Raw genomic sequence first — 20,052 nt, 5'->3', positions numbered from 1 at the left:
ACTTCAAGATTGAGCTCGTTCAATTAGCATCAAGTAAGAACAGCTCTCCCGCCATAGAATGTAGTGCAACGTTATGCTCGTTTTGCTAGAGTGAAGAAAAATAGCACTGACAAATTTATGCTCCGTTTCGGTGGTGTCGTGTATTCAAATCTTGCTTAATGCTCCTGTGTGCAATAAAACAACGACTACATTATTTGAGTTCATGGAATCTGCATCAGCCGTGTAGAAGGCTTACAATTAGAATCTTAGCAAATAAATATTGCAGTAGAATCATTTTTTTTCGATCTCAATACATTCTTTTCCGTAACCCCTTATCTTATGAAACAATAACAAACAAGGATTATTCCATACAGTATCATTGTTGTTAGTAATATTTAGTTCGACTAATCATTTTAATGAGTGAATGATAACATCGTTGAAAATAGTTTTAATAATTTATAAAGAGCAATCATGTAAGATGTATTTTATTGGGAGCGATATTCATCCCAGAAAACCATTCCAAAACAAATGTTTGCTGTTGGATTTCTTAAAAGGCAAATCTATATGACTATATAATGATTGGGATAGATCTGTTTACAATCTTCAAACCTCAATAATCAAAGGAAGCTATTGCAATGAGATATACATGTTTTCCTATACTGCAAAGTTAAATGGCAGTTCAATAGTTTGTACATGTCTGTTTACCCGCGACATATCAACAAACGTCAATAATCGTTAAAAGCAACTCCAATAAAATATACATGATTATCTTATAAGATATATCTTTTAGTGAGCAATATTCATCATGAAAACAGGTATATTTTACTGAATTTTCTCATAGTGCAAACTTAAATGATTTTCCATTAGTTTCTAGATGTCTGTTCCCACCCATTACACATCACCAGTTTTTCACCATGAAATATATCATACAATATTCATATACATCTTATCTATTGCTAACCACGCTCGAAGCAAAGTATTATCAAGTACTAAGTATGTGAAATTACGATAGAAATCATTCCATATCGCAGTCATAGTTTTTAAGTGATAATCCAATGGAATCTATCAATCATCACATAGAATGAATAAATCTGCTGACATTGCTATGTTATAAGATGGATCCAATAAACGGTACATGTTGATTTGTTTCAGTGTACAGACAGACAGACAGAAATTCATTTATATATTTATTGCAAATTCATATCAATATCATACAATCAAACAATGCGATTATGTCAAAGAATTTAAGATTATTTTTTTCTGATATTCTGTCAATCGATACTTCCTTAAATCCTTTGAATATCAAGCAAGAGAGAGCTGTATGTATTACAAACTCTTTTACAAGATATTTCACGATCTCATTTTTTAGTCCCAATAATGACATAACCATTGCGAGAAACAACATCAACATCATCAGTTCTGTCAGACTAACCAACTCCTGCCATTTTTTAAAATTAACTATTTCCATAAACCTATTGAGCCTCAATAATTTTCATAATTGGCGCTTTGGTTCTCTGATCAGTTGGCATATCATTTTAAAGCAAAGCTAGTTGGGTTGAATGAACAATCAATACGCAGTGTTTGAGCTTGTTCACGCCCAAGTTCCAGCTACGCAAACTATGCGATTTTCACACCTCTTCACCCTCTCTTAGCTCAGATGATCATGATGCAGCTACAAAGCAAGACCATGCTGGAGGTGGCTGGATTCGATTCCCGGTCCGGTCTATGAATTTTTCGGGTTGGAAAATGTCTCGGGGGGCATAGAGTAATATTGGACTTACCACACGGGAGCGGGACATTTCACCGAACCATTTTCTACGGGTTTGAACTTTTTTCTAAGCTCAGTAAATTTTGAAAGCAGTGTCGACAAAAGACTAAGAAGGTTCGATTTTTTCAACCTGGCAAGCTTCCTTCTTTTGAACATGAGCAGTTCTTTCGAGTTGTAATGATTTCAGAAATTTTAAAATAATATATAAATATTTTGATGCATAGGAATGCTTCCTTCTTTTAAACATGAGCAGTTCTTTCGAGTTGTTTTACATGGGAATATCTATTATTTAAATGCACTCCAAATTCATTTTAATTGTATGTTGATTCATGTTCATGTTGAAAATTTGACGAAATGGCCCATTCAGCGAAATTACCCATTCGGCGAAATGTTTTCCGACGAAACATCCTTCAGCGAAATGTCACAGCCCCTTGCCATACAATTATACTTATGTAAAAATGGTACAGGCATATAAAGCTCTCAGTTAATAACTGTGGAAGTGCATCTAGAACACAAAGTTGAGAGCACACAATAAGCTAAGATGCGATAAGCAATAAAATTGAAATGCGAGGAAGAAGAAGAAGTATTCTTCACATTAACGAAAATCACCAACAATTTGTGCTTTTGATTTATATGCTTTTTTATTACTCAAATGAAGCGTATTTTATAGCATTTTTCCTATGCCATTTTAGCATTTTTAAGCCATTTCGATAATTTGTATCCTTTTTGCCATTCTAGCTCATGTTGACGTTTCTTTAGTCCTTCCTACTCTTTTAATATTCATTGTGATGTGCCCAAGATATTTTTAATTTTCAAATTTTTTCGTGCCATCCATTGTCGGCAATCGAATGTGCTGGAAGACAGCTTCCACACCTTTCCACCAGCCGGGACCTTTATTACTTTTTATGTCTTAGAAAATTTCCACCAACCTCGGCACCATTGGGGTGAGAAAGCAGTCATGCTTACCACACACCACCGTCACCGGCTTTTATTTTTTTGTTGCTGGCATTTTATGACAGATTTATAATGTAACTGTAATTTTTGTAATTATGGCATTTTGGAAGCTATGTTGGAATATCATAGCCTTAGGATCATATTGGTTTGATCATGATTGTTTCAATGGTTTATGTCTAATTATGGCTTCTTTTAGCTTTTTTACGTTTATGGGGCCATGTATCAAAAGTCAGTTTGGAAATATCAAGCATATTCTGGGGGTTGGATGTTTTTAGACACTGACATATAGCTAGCCTATATGGGGCCTCCCTTAGCTCAGTCGGTAAAGGCGCAGCTCAAAGCAAGACCATGCTAGAGGTGGCTTGGGTTCGATTCCCTGTCCGGTCTACGAATTTTTCTGATCGGAAAATGTGTCGACTTCCCTGGGCTAGAGTATGATTATACTTGCCACACAATTATACTAATATATATTCATAAGTCGTACTAGTGGAATGCGTTAATTATGCCCATGGAATTCGTAAGTGTCTTATGAAGTTAAAATTTGCTAGGTTAATAAGTCATGCCTCAGTGTTCACTCGGCTGTCGACAAAAGCAGGCCACTCTCGATGTGTGCTACGCGATCGTCTGTTTTCTCGGCAGCAACCATTGTGTGCTCCTCCTCATTGTTCTTCATCAGCAGTTCTTTCGGTCGATGCGTCGTCGACTTTGCAAAGCAACCGTTGCGTGATGAGTGTGTGAGAGCTGACCACGTTTTGCGTCCATTGCTGCAATGGACGCGCTCTGACCCTCGTTGGCGTACAACAATTTGCCATACAATGAAACTACTCGAAGCGGCTCCAGTTCTGATGGAGGAGGCTTTTTGGATAGCGGAAGATAAAGTGTTTATTGTGTTGTACCTTTTGACTATAGTTTTAAGATGTATTGTATAGTGACCAAAAATCCTCGGCTCTGTAAAGTTAATTCGGTTGAGCCTTATCAAATAAATTAATAAACAAAAAGTCATGCCTAATGGAATTCTTAAGTTTGTTTTTCCTTTGTTGGGGTAATTGGCGAGTATCTACGGTCCATACTGAATTTTCCACTCAAATGGAACTGAATAGTAATTTATAAACGTCTCTTCATACAATATCGCGTATGGGCTTTATATTTAATATTGGAAATCAAGATGCTCCGTTTAATCCCAAGAATGTGTTTTGGAAGTTTGGAAAAAGTCAGTTTAGGCCATTCCATTGTGATGAGGAGTCCGTATTATTATAGTAACACCACTATTCCCAACAAGTTATAACAATTTTGGTTTTGTGAGGGTTCTATAGAGCATGATATAAACTTGTAGAATGCTTTAGAGCCTCGCTAAAACTTGCAATGATACTTAGGCTATGCACTAGGATTTAGCTACATGTATTCTTTCGTTTCCGTAAGCTTTTAAAACTGTTCCCACTTGCCTTCAGTTGTGTTATAAAATTTTATTTAAACAAAAAAAAAACTAAACTAAATTTGTAACGAAAACTATAAATATAATCACATGGAAATCAATATCACATAGCGACACACTTTCGAAACCGACTGCTCGGTATCGCATCGAACTTGTAGATACTCACTTGCTGCATCTTATCGAAATCTAAACATGGCCGGTGCGGTCGAGGCGCCCTCTGCTGCTGGTGGCGGGACTGCCTCCGCCGGGGTGACACCGCACAGTGGAACACCTTCGCCGGGGGACTAACCGAGCGACTAATTTCCATATTGGCTACAGCTATGGCGGCACCACCACCACCACCGCCACCACCTGACTCCTGGCCACCGCCTACGAATGGCATTCCCACTGGTCCTCCCGGGCCTGAGCTGGCACCCGTGGGAGTATTTGTTGTACTTAACAGTGCTAGATTGTTACTATTCTGCGATTGATGTTGATGGGGATGATGATGATGATGTTGATGATGCTGCTGATGGTTGCTGATGCCGGACGTCACCGCCGGACTATCACAGGTGGGCAAGCCTCCGATGCCCCCGTAGACAGTGCCAGCAGCGGTGGCTCCTCCCAGGGACGAGAGCGAAGACGTCGTCGACGAGATCGACGAGGACGATGATATTCTAATGTGCTCCAGACCGCGACCACTTTCCGTCAGGATGAGTGGTGTGGTCGAACGCTGGATTATATGGCCACGATGTGGTTTTAAAGCTTCTAGAGGTGGCGACGTGCGGAAATTTACCGGCGCCGACATCAATGGCTGATGATGGTGATGATGATGATGATGCTGCTGCTGATGCTGATTTTCGAGCAGATGACGAACCTGTAGTGAGAAGAGAACCATCCTTAGTTTCATTTTCTAGCATTAAATTGTGAACCAACTTTGCAAAACCAAACAGCTATTCAAATCACTACCCAAAAAGCTTACCTCCTCATCCGAGCTGTGCGCTAGAGATCGTTTACGCTTCTCGAGTAGATTATTCGAACTACATCGCTTGTTGGCACCCAGCTGGTTGGGCGTGATCGCCAATGGCCGAAGCGTACCAGCCACCGGGGACGTTGCCAGGCACAACTCCTCTGTGCAGTCATCAATCTCGTCACTGGCATTGTTATAACCCACTTCTGCCAACGCTTGGTGACCTGCCGTGAGTCGATTGAAGTTTTCACTGCTCTCTAGGTCGATACTGCTGGCACAGTCGGTACCACCCCCACCACCGTCTCCACCACCATCACCGTCGGTTTCACTGCCACCCACCTCGAGGATACCGCCGTTGATCACTTCTAGCTCTTCTTCGGAACTGTTCTGATCGTACATCAGCAAGTGTGAGGCTGCACCTAGGAATGCCGGTGATTCCGACGAGCATGCAGTATCCGTCGGAGATGCCGTGTCTTGACGGGAGCTCAAGCCTGCAAACAAAACGGAGAAAGAGAAAATCATCCATCAGTAAATCGGTTTCACACTTAACGCATCGGTGACGAACGTACGGCTATCCGGTGAATCGGAAATTGATAGCGACAGGAATGAAAGCGAGACACTATTTGGCAGAAGGCAGTCACACATTCTGCCGGCACGTTTCTTTGCACAGCTGATGCAATTTGCAAAACCTCAGCGCCGAGTGCTTGAATCTTGAAATCTAAACCGCGTCAAGCTTCCAAAAGGGTTTCAGACCTACTGACGCCCGCAGGAACATATGATCCCTCTTTTATAGCTTCCGAACGGTTTGCATGTGCTAGTGCTAACAGCAGACCGAATTCAGCTATCAGCCGCACTCGATTCACTCACAGTGCTCACAAAGTCAACCGGCATCGTGTTTTGTTTTGTCGATTATATGACTCCAAATGTGGTTGTTTAGTATTTGATAGCAAATTTTACCGGTGTTCAAATTGTGTGTGATGGTATGGCAGTATCGTGCAGCTGATCTGGGTGGTTTCAATTTCACCGTGGCTCCAACTGAGAATGAAACAAACACATGTTTTTGAACTTAATCATTGTCATCCTTATCACGTATCGGTACGGTGTAGGAAGGATGGAACATGTCAATCAAATCGGTATCAGTAATTCAAATTTCAATCTATTCTCATTTGGTGGGCAATAACATTCAATTTCTTACATGAACCGGCTCCACACTACGGTGCAGTGGAAAATTCAGAGTCCACTCAAGAGCAAGTTCAGTTTCCACACCACTAGAATCGGTGCACGTATACAAGAGTGCCATTACATTCTATAAGGAATAACCCCCCACACTCGAAAATCCATGCGTAGTGCTTAGCTCTGAGAGAATGTGTCACTCGCCGCTTGTCCAACTAGAGGGGTAAATGGGGTATAACACCCTTAATCAAGCTCATCTGTTATTTTCACAATAGAAAAGTTGGAAGTCGTCCAGCCTACAACTTGTACATACACATTTTGAATGGAAAATTTACTTGTGGAGAGATCCCACTCCGAAATACACATCAAGTGTGTGTGTGCCAAATGGATGGTATGTGTGGTGACATATGGCATTAATGTGCACACGCACATCCGAGGTTGCTCAAAAATGAGTTTGAGATACTCATTTTCATATCTACTTTTGAAATTTCCACGCATGAGTAGCTGGGATTTATGAATTTGAGTTACATTAACTAAACTATAAATACATAAACAAAAGCGTATCTCATTTTGGAGTTTTCGGCCCATTGTTCAATTCAACTTTGTTTTTAAGTAAGTAAATGCTATTCCACAAACGTTTTGAAAAACATTTGTGCTAGAGCTTAAAGTTTACTCTGATCCACGTACAATTTGTGTAGTCAAATTGCTATGGTGATAAATCTCCCATGCAAGAAAATAGATGTTATATCTTTTCACATTTTTTCAGAGCTTATTCTAGTGGAGGATGTTTCGGTCACCACAATAGAAAGAAAATAGAGGGACAATGGGGGAGTTCCCGAGAAAGTGAGCGTAGACAGTGGGAGGTCAGCTACAGCCGGTCAGGAGAAGTCGATCCGGATCGGGAACGGCTCTATCTGGGACAAGAGCAGAGCAGGTAATACGATGATGCTGCTTAAGTTGTGAGTTAATATTTTTTTCGAATTCCAGGCAGAACTTCGTTGAAGCTGGTAAAACACCGAAAAAGGCCAAACCATTGAAATAGTGATCTAACCAATCATAGCCTGCCTGAAGGATTACGCTTATCACTACAATTATTATTATAGGGTATAATCTTACCTAATCAACCCAACCCAAGCTAATACTCCGTACCAGATACAGACAATTGCATAAAAAATTGAACTCCCACTACAAACAATCAACATGTTCCTGACCAGGTTAGTCTCATCCTATCATTACGTATTGAACTTAACACTTTCTGCCTAAAATTCACTTGTTAGCAAACATATGATCAAAGATACAAGTAAATAGTAATGTATTGGTTAAAATAATACCTTCGACTGTTGCCTTTAATTAAAATAAACCAAGTGGAGAGATTTATTCTACATATGTAAGGCCTAGCTATCTTCCTATATGGACGCCTTGCATCCTATTCTTCCCACAAAATTAGCCTAAAAGTAAAAATATCTACCTCCTGATTATGCTACCTTTATACATTGACCTGCAAAATTAATCTTGTCTTCGACCGTATTAAGTAACACTAAAAATAAAATGCTTCATTCATCTTATTGCAATCAAAAATATATGCTGCACACATGAATGAATCAATTATCAGTGGAGGTGGAGACGCTTGATCTATTTCATCTTTGGTTCATTTGACCAACCTCAACCTTTCTGGAGATGACAAGTTTATCAATCACAATACAAATTTTGTTTTACTTTAACATTTCACGAAAATCCGTTTAGCTACAGGGGGCGTTTTGTAGCATATACCCCTACACTACTTTGAGAGGCATCTACTAATGAATGACAACACGAAGCTGCACGATGTGGCGTGTACTACACCTACTGTTGTTGCCTTTACAAAGAGGTACCGTTGTTTGCGGATGGAGTTTTAGCTGGTATTATTTTTGTGAATTCTTTGATATCTGTGTTTTGGTAATAAAGATACCATTTGTGGGCTCAGGCAGCTGGCCATTCGGAAAAACGGAATACCAATAAAGATTCCCTCCACAAACGACGATACCTCTCTGTATCAAGGAATCAAACAAATAATACCAGCTATAACTCCACCCGCAAACTATGGTTCCTCTCTGTACCTCACTTACACACACATAAAGAGACAAAGAGTGAGATTCTAGCACGCTAGCATAGCTAGCGTGTTACAATGTAAAATGAAAACTACAAACGAACGGGCATTACTTTGTTGTCGTTTGACGCAAGCGAAACCGGGACGCCGCGAGGTGGGACTCACAAATGGTGAATATGAAAAGTAAGAATATTTGAAGCGTAGGCACTGTTGTATTATTTGTTTCTTAGATAATTTCAAGTATTGAAAAAAAATAAACCTTAGGTTTTTCAATCCAGATAATGAAAATTTTCAGCAATCACGCCACCTATATTCGAGATGAATTTTCAGTAGATTTAATTCAAGATCAAACATTTTACTAACAGAACGAATTAAGCTGTCTTTAATTTCTATGTTGATACGAGGACAGAACGACCCAACAACACTTGTAATCGGTAAGGGACATGCGACATAGGAGCCTTATTTTAACCGTAAATCAGTTGAGCCACTTCGCATAATTCTAGCACTTTTGCATCCAGTGCTGTCATGCTAAATTTAGACCTGGTTACTCAATGATTTTCTATATATGCGCCCCTTCGGAATGTATATACAATTTAGTACCCTCTAAGTGAAACTAGGGAACGGGTAAACTTGTCTGCCATCAGCTAACCATAACATTTAAAAACAATAGGATGTCAGCTTCTTAGCTTAACGGGGGATTGAAAAACTGCCCTCTTGGCTAGACGCGATCTGGAGTTTATGAAACTCATATATGTTTACTTTAAGGATATTAACCTTAGATTGTAAGTTTGATTAACCTTGTGTTTAGTTTGTATTTTGTACGTGTGGGATTTTTTTTTTTTCAATGTTTGTTTTCAAGATAAATAGAAATAATTTCATGCTTTAGGATTAATTAAATAGTTGTATCGTAAACCACATTTCAAACCTCCTTCTTCCCTTTTCCCATCCAAAAAATTGTAAATCTCCACTAACCTCGAGACAACCGCGAATACTCGGTCCAGTTCCTTTAACTTTAAATTTAAGACAGTAATAATGTATAACGCAAGAGATAACTCGGCTCCGTAAAGTTTATTCGATTGAGCCTGTACAAATAAAATAATTATAAAAAAAAAACTGCCCTAAAAATCTCTTAACATCCCGACGTTTTCTGCAGATCCGTGAATTTCTCGTAACTTCCATACGTGTGTGTGTGTGTTTGGAACTTCTTTAACGGCTTTCCCCCCCCCCCCCCCCCTCCTTCCCCGAAGGAAGTCGTGATCAGAGATGTTATGCCTCAGAACAGAACATCCCGGCGACGCCGACTGGGATTGAACCCAGGCCTGCTGGGGTGAGAGGTAATCACGCTTACCACTACACCACTGGCGCCGCTTAAGCTCTTTGATCTTAATTTTCGGTAGTTTCCAGAAACCTATGGAAGCTTGAAAATTTTTATGAAATTCTCAGAACTTCTGGAAGGTTCCCGAAATTTTTTGGATGTAAATGGAACTAACATAAACTTATCAAAATTAGCCAAAAGATTTCAGAGCTCCATTCTGACGTTCATGGGACTCTCAACTTATTTGAATTTACCTGAAATTTGGAAGGCTTGGAACATCTGTAAAGTAGCTGTAATTAATCTGAAGTTAATCGAACGAATCTGAAGTTCTCAAAATTTCCTCCAGTTTCCCAAATTTTCCGGACATTCACATAACTACTCTGAAATCCTCAGAACTTTTCCGAAGCTCTCTAAATATCCCTAAAGTTATTTAAACGTACCTCAATCCTGCAGAAGTTTCTTGAAGTTGTTGTGAAGTTCATGAGATTTTCTGAAATTAATTGAGTGCTTTGATCAACCCTGGAGCTCCCGCTATTAAATTAAATTTTCGAAACTTCGTTGAAGCTCGTGGAACTTTCTAATAAAATTTCTAAACTTTTCTGAAGTTCCTTAAATTTTCAATCATTTCTCTGAACTTCTCTACACCCAACCGGTGGATGTAAGATTCGCTTACAATTATGTGGGATTCATCATCAGAGGATGTAAGTGGAGACCGCATGAACCGAGGATGCGATATACCTAGCTGCGGTCCAATGCAAGAAAATTGGAGACAGAAAAATGTAGAGTGTATTAGTGAGGTATATTTATTATGTCGAAAAAAAAATAGGAAAAAGGTTGCCGACTGGACTCGAACCACGAACGTTGCGATTATCAGACCTGTGCTTTCTCCACTGCTCTCTCCATGCTTCTGAATAAGGATAGCCTAAAAGCAAACAAGAAGCGTTCCTTTCCTCTCACACTCGACTTCGTATGCTTTTTCTGCTGGAGAGATTCGCGGCAAGAATGTGCGTCGTTCTACCATGTTATACATAAAAATCAAGGCAAATGCTTGCTTGTGTAGGTGAAAGCACAGACAGAACACGAAATAAAGAAGGCAAAAAACCATTACATCGCCTGTAAGGTCAATTTCTAACATTCGCTGCGATGTTCATGAACAGAGGATGATAGGAAATGGAACTAACATTCATTGTAATAGATTTTTGGTTTTCGTGTAATGTTACAATAAAGTTCCTGAAGTTCATAGATTTTCCCTGAGCCCCCCGAAAATTTCTAGAATTTTTTGGAAAATCCTGAATTTCTAGGAATATTTCATAATTCCTTGGGACTTGTTGAATGTTTCTGCAATGAATTCATGGAACTGCTTAGGAGTTCTATGATACCGTAGAACTCCGTTAATTTGAATAACTAAAATCGCAATTGAACGGATTTAATATGGAATTTGTATAAGGCCCCCGTTTTGAAGTATTGTAGATATTATTACCTTGCTGGGATTTGCTAGTACATCTGGGAAAACCCGTAAAAATGGGCTGAAAAAATACAATAATCGAAAAGTCGAAGTACACTAAGTTGTAGCAAACCTTTCTGTCATTATGAGAGTTGGAAAGTTTTTGGGAAAAGCCCACCTAAATTCTTAATTCAAACTGGGAAGTTTGACATGCATTTTCTTAGCTGGGATTTTTTTGTTTTGCGAGAAAGCAAATTAAGAGAAACGATTTCGACATATTTTTAAAACAGCCTAATCTGATAGTGATTTCCAAAGTGATTCAAGTTTTGGAGCTGTCTTTCCGTGACTCTCAACAAAACCCGTCTCATCAAGTTTTTTCAGAGCTTCAGAGGGCAGCAGTTCCGAAAACAAATTCCTCCACTGGATCCCCGACGTTCTTTCCTTTGCGTTTCGACGCCACGGAGAAACAAACCACAAGTGACTTCTTTAGTGATATTTCATCTGAATGATGAAAATGTGAAAATTTCAAAAAGATAATAGACACAGGACTACAGTAGATTATCTCTAAAAAGAAGGAATCACCAGGGTGTATTCAAGGAGGGGCAACATGTTAATTTTGTTTAATAGTACCAGGTGGATATCATCCTGATTCAAGCAAGAAACATGGACCATGAAAGTACCAGTAGCGCCATACAGTTTCATTCTGTTGACATTACTCATGGATTCATTGGATGAGTTCGTTCCTATTTATTAACACTTGTGATGTGACTTAACAGCAGGGATGGATCGCTCTTTTGGGACTGTATCAATAGTTATTAATATTAAATGCTTGCGTTAAATCCAATTGAATTTACATTTAACCCATCTTAAAATAGATAGTTTAGTGCTATTAATCTTCTAATCAAAATGCAAAACTTTCGCACCGTAGAGCTTCACTGAAGGTACGCTTGAAAGCGCGTCTAAGCGAGTCTAATATTTTGCAATAAGGAACAAAACTAGAAATTTTTATGAAATTCTGGGAGCCACTATATCGTTTTGCTATGGAATGGCTTTATAAGTTCAAATACCGGTGATTTCAGTACCAGGGGATTTAGCTAAATGTGGTGTTCAGCATTTTTATGGAAAAAAAAACGTCCCCGCTTTCTGAGATTCAGAAATATTTTACTGGGATTAGAATAGCCAACTTCAATGCTATATGAGTTGAAATACCGGTGATTTCAGTAAGAGGAAATTAACCTTAATGTGGGTTCAGCATTTTTTAAAGAGAAACGGCGATCCTCGATACTGTATATTGAGGAATAGTGTATCACAGTGAGATCAAATACCGTTGATTTCAGTGAGAGGAGATTTATCAAAATGTGGTGAACAGCATTTGTATAGATAACCCGCCTTCCAACATGTACATGTTAAAGAATAGTTCCTATGGTTATTTTTGAGATCCGGAAATAATTTTGCCATTTTCTTGCAATGTCAAGGGACCAACTTCAATTATATTTGAGTTCATTTTTTTTTTTGAGTTCTTCAATTAGTCAAATTAAAATTTTCGTTTATAAATGTCATTACCATTTCAAATAAAGAAGAACCCTATCAGAGAACCTCGCTAATAAAATATTTATATGGCATTCATGTTTACAGGATTACTAAAGGAAATTTTTAGTTTCTTAAATGTGACGAAATATCTTCCTCAAGGAACCCCGCATAGTATCTGCACCACGAATAGTATTTCCTGCACCAATTAACATTTGGTGATATTCATTCAGTCATTCATTTATTTAGGCTCAAGTATCTTATGAGAACTCTACGGAGTCGAATACATTACAAAAAATTATTCAGCAATTCTAGAACAAAACGTTTGCAAAAACTAAAGCAATTAGATTAAATTATCGGCTTGGAACTAACCAAATCCGATCACCGGCAACAATAACACAACTGAAAAACTAATATCCCGGAACCAGCATAAAAACACACACCACGAAGCAACGGCACAACCTCTCTCAACCGAAGCACAAACTACACTTAAAAAATTTCACACGTTACCTTATGTGTTCCAAACTTCGATTTGCGCAAATTGCGAACCTCATCCATTTCATGTGTGAAACTTATAATAGAAATTATTCCCGACCACTATAAGTTCAATTGTGATACACTTGGATTTCACGTGTCTCACATTTTGTTATCGACAGTCTGACACTTAATCATCAAATTTCCTTCATTCAAAAGCATATTTTCGAACATAGCTGGCTCGTGTTTCTTACTTTTGATAATGGATCAAAACTTATCCCAGTAATATTGCATTTCATTTAATGGTTTTTTTTTTCATTATTAATTCATAAAAGATAATAAAAAACACTGCAGCTCTCTCCAATCACATCACTACACCAGGACCTAAATTTGCTAAATTTATTTATTTCGTCAACCAACGTAGACTAGTACAACTAATACAGTTTTGTTTTCTTACATATATATGTATATAAAAAAAAGTAGTGTCAGCTTTCTTGTCTTTTCTTTTATGAGTTGTTATTTCTTATGGAATAAAAATATTGCTTTAGTTTATGCCGAGACATTGTAAAGTCAATGGTTTCGCAGTGTTTATTGTAAGAGGCCATCATGCGGTTTAATGGCCCATATTTTGCATAGTTTGTGCGGTGATGTTTTATGGCAAATAAATTTCGATTTCGGAGTTGCCGAGTGGGTGCATGGAAATTTAATTTTGATAAAAGTTCTGTTGAGTCAATTCGCTGCGAAACGATATCATTTACAAATGAAACCATTGCATATTCATGACGCTCTTTTAATGTTTGTATGTTTATAAGCATGCAGCGTGCTTCATATGATGGAAGAGGAAATGAAGTCCAACCTAATTTACGAAGAGTGTATAATAGAAATTGTGCCCAAGGATACTGTAAAAGACAGTTATGGAGATTCTTCTCAGTTATTAAATAGGATTTACTTACCATTCCTGATAAGTTTTCTGTTGGAAAGAAAGCCAAGGGCTGAAAATCTCTCTAATAAAGCCAAAAATTAAGTTTTCTTTCAGATAGAACTGACCGACTACTTCACACCGGCTGACAAATTGATTGCTACTGGGAAAATTAATTATTGTCAGTAAATTAAACCGTAAATTAATATTGTGGGGTACCTGTAAACTCTCGTAAGGGTCATAAGTTTAGCAGCAACATACATTAGCATTGATTGTTACTTTGTTTAATACTTCGTTTGACACTCGTCCTACTACTGATGAGATCCATGTGCTATACACATTATATACGATAGTAGAAAACAGTAGCGCAGATCCTATACTGAGATCCCATGAATTTCAATAACTAAACACACGAAATTATGGTGTGATTTGATTTGATTTCACTGACAGCTGGGACATTTTATTTTCCAACATTGATCCCATGAAATGCGAATGAAATCCACATGATATCATGGTGACTGGCAATTGGAAAAATTCATATTTGAAAACACATGAATGGAACATGTGGATTTTTTTCAGTGTAGATACTCTAGGTCGAAATGTCAGACATTTTTAAATAAAAAGTTCTCAAATCAATCCCAGTCGGTAGTAGCATATGGAAAAAATAATGCTAATTTCCAAGTTTCTACATTCTACATTTTACATTCGGGCTGATGATTAAGGTTTGTTTGCGACAAAATTTGGACACATCGAAACAACGAGTGAAATATATCGCAGAGTGTTGGACGATTGTCTGTTCTTTCTGAAAATTCAACCTCTGTTTACATTAGAAGAGCTAGTCGAAAATGTCGTCGAAGTCCGAAAAGCAATTGTGTGCGGCCGCAATGAAAATCCGGATCTCTCGATCAGAAAACTTCCCAAAAAGTTTGGTTTTCCTGCAAGCACTGTTCACAGCGTTTTAAAATCGATCGATTCTCGTTTGACAACAGCTAGGAAGACGGGAAGTGAAACAAAAATGGATTTGATGAACCATTAGCAGGAAGTGAAGGTGAAACAAATCAAGACCAACAATTGAAATGGCCTTAACTCCATTTTGTAAACAAACCTTGTAAGGCCATTTTCTCGGGAACCGAAACCAACATAATTAACACGTAGGGGAAATTCTCCTCTACCCGATTGTGGTTGAAGTTTCCGAATGAAGGTTTCGGTTCGCCATAAAATGGCCTTACAAGGTTTGTTTACGAAATGGAGTTAAGGCAATTTCAATTGTTGGTCTTGAAATATTACAGAGGAGGCCACATCTTTCGGTACGTACTGTTTCTCAAAATAAAAATGGCGTCAACTTTCGTGCATACTTCAAAGCATCATCGACAAGGAATGAAGTTATTCAAGGAGAAAACTGTGCCGAACCCCGATAATAAGCAGAATGTGATCCAAAACACGTGCTCGTAAGTTGTTTCACGAATTTTGAAATGAAATGAAATTGAATATTTGACGAAATGAAGCGAATGAAGTCCATGTTGTACCGAAGGAGGCGAATCCACCAAACTGCCCGGAGTTACGTCCTACCGAGCGCTATTGGGCTCTCGTGAAGGGAATGCTCTCTCAGCGCAAACAACAAGCAAATTTCGAAAATCTTGGACAAAAGCAACGAAATCGGTTGCCTGCACTGACTCTCATGACTGGAGTAAACTCGAAAGCTCGAAAATTTTTGATGCAGCCGAATTAAGTAATGATTAGTTGTTTTTTAATGATAAACGATGCACAGATAAATAAATTTTAAAAATATCCTGGACTAAACTGCCCAACAAACAATTTTAGCTGCAGATCAGCTTATACATAGAAAAATTTGCTGCATAAGGCAATTTTCGGTTGTATAAGCTAGTCTGCAGCTAAAATTGTTACTTGGGCTGACAGCTAATTTGTTTTATTCCACAACTTATGTGTCCAGATATTGTCACGAATAAGCCTTAGCATCAATTTAAAAAAAAGAAATTTTGAAAAATTTACTTTGAGAAAGTTCTATTCAAATAAAGATTATTGTAATAAATAAGATAATAGGGTTGTTCTGTCCAGCAAATTGTGATGATATAAACGACGATATTGTTCGATTTCGTTGATCTGAGTTGATTGGTATTTGCCACTTGAGCATCGTGGCCATAGATTCACAATTTGTTCATCGTTATATTGCCTTTGTTGTTAAATTGTCTAAAAATAAATCTACGTTCGTCAAATTATGATCTGGAAGTAAGCGCCACTGATAAATGTTCTGCATGGTACGAAAAATTTGATTAAACTGGAGCGAAGCATCGGACAAAAAAAACTGGGGATATGACCACCGTACACAACTCGTCTCGCTAGAGCCCTGCCAATGGCTTCTGATGTTGGATATTGCTGCAACGAATTCATATTCTGTGTCATAAGAGATCATAAATTGTTTTAATTGGAGCGACGCAATTTTACCATTGTCAAGATCCGCTGTACAACAATCTACAAAAAAAAAAACTGGCAGGGACATGACCAACGAACAAAACTCCTTGTTAGAGTCCTGCCAATGAGTTCTGATGTAGGAAAGCAGCGCAACGAATTCATGTTCCGAATCATACGGTATCAAAAACGGAGTTTAATTGAAACAAAGTAATTTTCATATAGTATACAAAGCAGACTTAACAGCAATCTAATCCAACCAGGGGATATGACTAGCATCATGAACCACACAATCGGTTGCAGAACCCTGGTGACAGGTCCTGATGTAACAAATGCACAGATTTATATGCTGTTTCGTTTTATATTAAAAAAAAAACTAGTTTTGATGCAGGAAACTAGCACCACAGATTTAAATTATGAGTCGTATGAGACCCAAAACCGGTTTCATTTGGAACAAAGCAATTTTTACATTGTCATATGGAATATACAGGATTAAGGATACATTCACCGTTCAAAACCCGTAATTGTAGTACTAGTGGCGAGGTCTGATGTTTGAAATAATATGATCGCATTGCCCTTACTCCGTACATCAGTTTTTCTCATCCGACTTGTAGTTTTCAGGTGACCAGTTAGGAGATTACTCTCGATTATTTAAGCCTGATAAGCATAAGCTTGAACCGTAGATTCTTCAGCTCAATTCTCAAATAAGGCAACTCAAATAGTTTCCAACACCATTATTTCCGTTAGGCAATCAATTATTGATGATAACCATTAAAACAAAATTCCATGAATGCATTTTGAGTACTCCAAACCTACTGTATCTACAGACAAATGCAACAATGTATCAATATCTTCAAAACACTGTTTCATTCCGATTCCCTTGCATTCATGTTACACCACACTATGTTTGGTTTGTTCAAACAGTGCCAGCTCTGATTGCTTGCACCATCATCATATGGAGAGTGAGACATATGTAGGTACAGGAAACGAGCGGCAGGCAGAGAGAACAAACACCCCCACACTGTATGCAGCCCTCTTCCAGGGGGCTGGTCTGGATATTTACACTATTGCATTCCAGAGCTCGAACCCCACTTCCCTTCCCCATTCTCGAACTAGAACTGGAAGATGTGAATTGATTTTGTGTCAATTTTTTTTTACAGTTTGCCATCCCCGGTGCTTGTTGTCATTTCCATTTCCATTTCCATTTCCATTGGCACACCAAAAGTTTACATCGCCTTACATTTTATCTGCACAAAACCGTCCTCGTCGTCATCATAAACGCCTCGCTGCACGCCTGGTTACAAAGTAGCAATTGGCAAACAAATTATGCACCGATGATGATGATGATGATGATGATGATGTGCTTCTCCTCCGGTTCGGAGGATGGTGTTAAACGGTTGGCAAGACAGAATACAATGATGTCGTTTGTACAAAAGAGGATGATTTTTTTTATTGTGGTTTGTAAGGTTTCTGTTGTCCAGACGAAGGAGAACAATGCAATAACATTGTATGCGGAAAAATGTCTTGAGCGGGTATTTAGCCAGTCGGTGGTTGTAAGTTGTTTATTATGCTAATTGGATAGGTAACTGTTGGAATGAATTATTTGCCGATGGTGTCGCTATTGGTAGATTTTCCTCAATTTTAAGATTTTTTCAATCTTACGCGAAACGTCACCCTCTCGTAGACACACCCACCTTATTTAATCAGCTGCTGTCCCAAGGCAAGATCTGATATGTTGGAATGCAATTCATCCTGTAAACATTACGTACAATGTTGTAAACAACATTGAGTAGCAAACACACTCGATCGTCAGCTATCCATCGATTCCCCTGGGAAGCGGTTAACCTTGAACGGGTGCATCCACCTCTCGCGTAACTGTGTGCGGCTTTGTTAGATGCACTCTAACTCGACGCCGGTTAGTTTATTTAACGGCCATAAAAATAGCGACCAATAAAGGCTGTTTTCACACTGTGTATAAGCACTTCTCGAATGCCAACACTATCATCATCAGAATCACCAACACTATCACCCACCGAAACAGCCTAGCAACTTTCTCACTTACTAGTTTGTATTAGAATTGCTTAGATATTTACTACAGCAAATAGTCATCAGAGCACGGTGGGTTTGTTGATGAAAATTTTTCGAGCTAAATCCAATCTGAGGATACCGAGGAAGTCTCAGTGGGGAACGTTCACTATATTATGGAAAGAAAATGCATATCAAGTGATAAATTTTTAAGAAAGTATGGAAAAACATAAGCACAACATCCATTTACTTAATATAAACATTAAAGATAAATCTATTTAATTTGACATTTTACAATAAATTGCTACAAGAAAGGTTGTTTCCATAAATTATGCAAATTTGAAAATCGTTCATGGTTTGGTGCAGGTCGACTTTGTCGTTTTCATGGTAATTATAAGAGCTATTTTTAAGTTTTTAAGACGATGTTGACAAAATTTTAAGTCGCCTTTTCAAGCTATGTTTGCGTTTAAAAGATGACTTTTGAAAATTTAAGTCAATTTGGGCTTCTTGAACGTTGTTAACCTTTCAGCACTCGCGCTGTTGTACAGAGTACAAAACAAAATCTGAATTTGGAGCTCGCTCAACGTGAAATTTATTCCTAATCGCCTATTTTGGGCCTATCGAGCAGAAAACTTCAAATAAATCCATGATTTCAGAGTTAACAAGTGGATTATGCGTTTGGTACGATCCTTTAGTTAATAATCTACGTAATGGTTTGCACTCATTATTCCCAAAAACAAAGCGCTCCGACCGAATCAATTTTTATCTTCATCCGATACGCCGAAGTGAATTCATTGGCGTTCAACGGCGTTTCAATGCGTTAGGCCGAGTTTAGAATCCGTAGGCCGAGTTTGGCGTCAAGAAGCAGTGTTAGACTTTTGACAATATCTCAACGATTGATTTCTCTTAAATCTTACGGTACATACGGAAAGGTAAATAAATTTGGAAGTCATCAGTAATAATAACATTCCGTTTGGTGCTGAACTGCACTAGATTAAGACAGACTAAGTGCGGGTTGTGCTTAATAGGCCGAAAATGGGGTAGTTAACCCTAGACCGATACTTGAAGAATATTTTGGTGAACAGCAAAGTGAAAATAACATACTGTTGTATATAGTCCATTGCACGAGTGCTCGTGTTACATAATTTGGTGCGAGTACTGAAAGGTTCAGGTCAATCCTGTGGTTTTAAAGTCATTTTGACGTTTTAACGGCAATTGTTGGAGCTAATTTCGATAATTGTTTGTTATGATGTTGGTTGGTTCAAGAGACTTTGTTATGAGTGAATTTACAGTTGTGCTTGAATTCCGCCATTTTGATTTTTTTAAATGACGTCGGGGAAATGGCTCATATGTTGGCCTGTGGATCTAACATTGGGTCCACCGCTAACGCGTCATTGGGACGGTACTAATGGATATTTTTGGTCGCTATTGAAAATTTAGTCGATTGCAGAATTTATGTATGGGCCCAAAGTTTGGTAAAATTTTGGTACTTTTTTAATATGCAATAATTGTGTAATGTTTGCATAGAAAAATATTTTAATTATTTCAAAAATTAAATTCTGTGTAAAAAAATATGAAAA

General features: G+C 38.2%; 1 protein-coding gene across 3 annotated transcripts in view; it reads right to left on the bottom strand.

Annotated features, from left to right (window-relative positions):
- The window catches only part of Reph (Regulator of eph expression), a 153,140-nt gene that overhangs the window by 11,615 nt on the left and 121,473 nt on the right, over window positions 1-20,052 (bottom strand). For 2 of the 3 annotated variants that reach the window (XM_065229731.1, XM_065229732.1), the window contains exons 3-4: window positions 5,095-5,573; window positions 4,300-4,989 (exon numbers count right to left, since the gene is read on the bottom strand). In XM_065229731.1, the coding sequence (XP_065085803.1) occupies window positions 4,300-4,989; window positions 5,095-5,573 (1,169 nt within the window). Of the gene's footprint in view, window positions 1-4,299; window positions 4,990-5,094; window positions 5,574-5,651; window positions 5,840-20,052 lie in introns of those variants that run through there. The other variant, XM_065229733.1, reaches the window with a different exon arrangement.

This window comes from Ochlerotatus camptorhynchus, unplaced genomic scaffold (genome assembly GCF_037179485.1).
Source record: "Ochlerotatus camptorhynchus isolate MF236.1 unplaced genomic scaffold, CSIRO-AGI_Acam_v1.1 ptg000320l, whole genome shotgun sequence".
Classification (NCBI taxonomy): domain Eukaryota; kingdom Metazoa; phylum Arthropoda; class Insecta; order Diptera; family Culicidae; genus Ochlerotatus; species Ochlerotatus camptorhynchus.
This window is presented reverse-complemented; position numbering and strand designations above follow the sequence as displayed.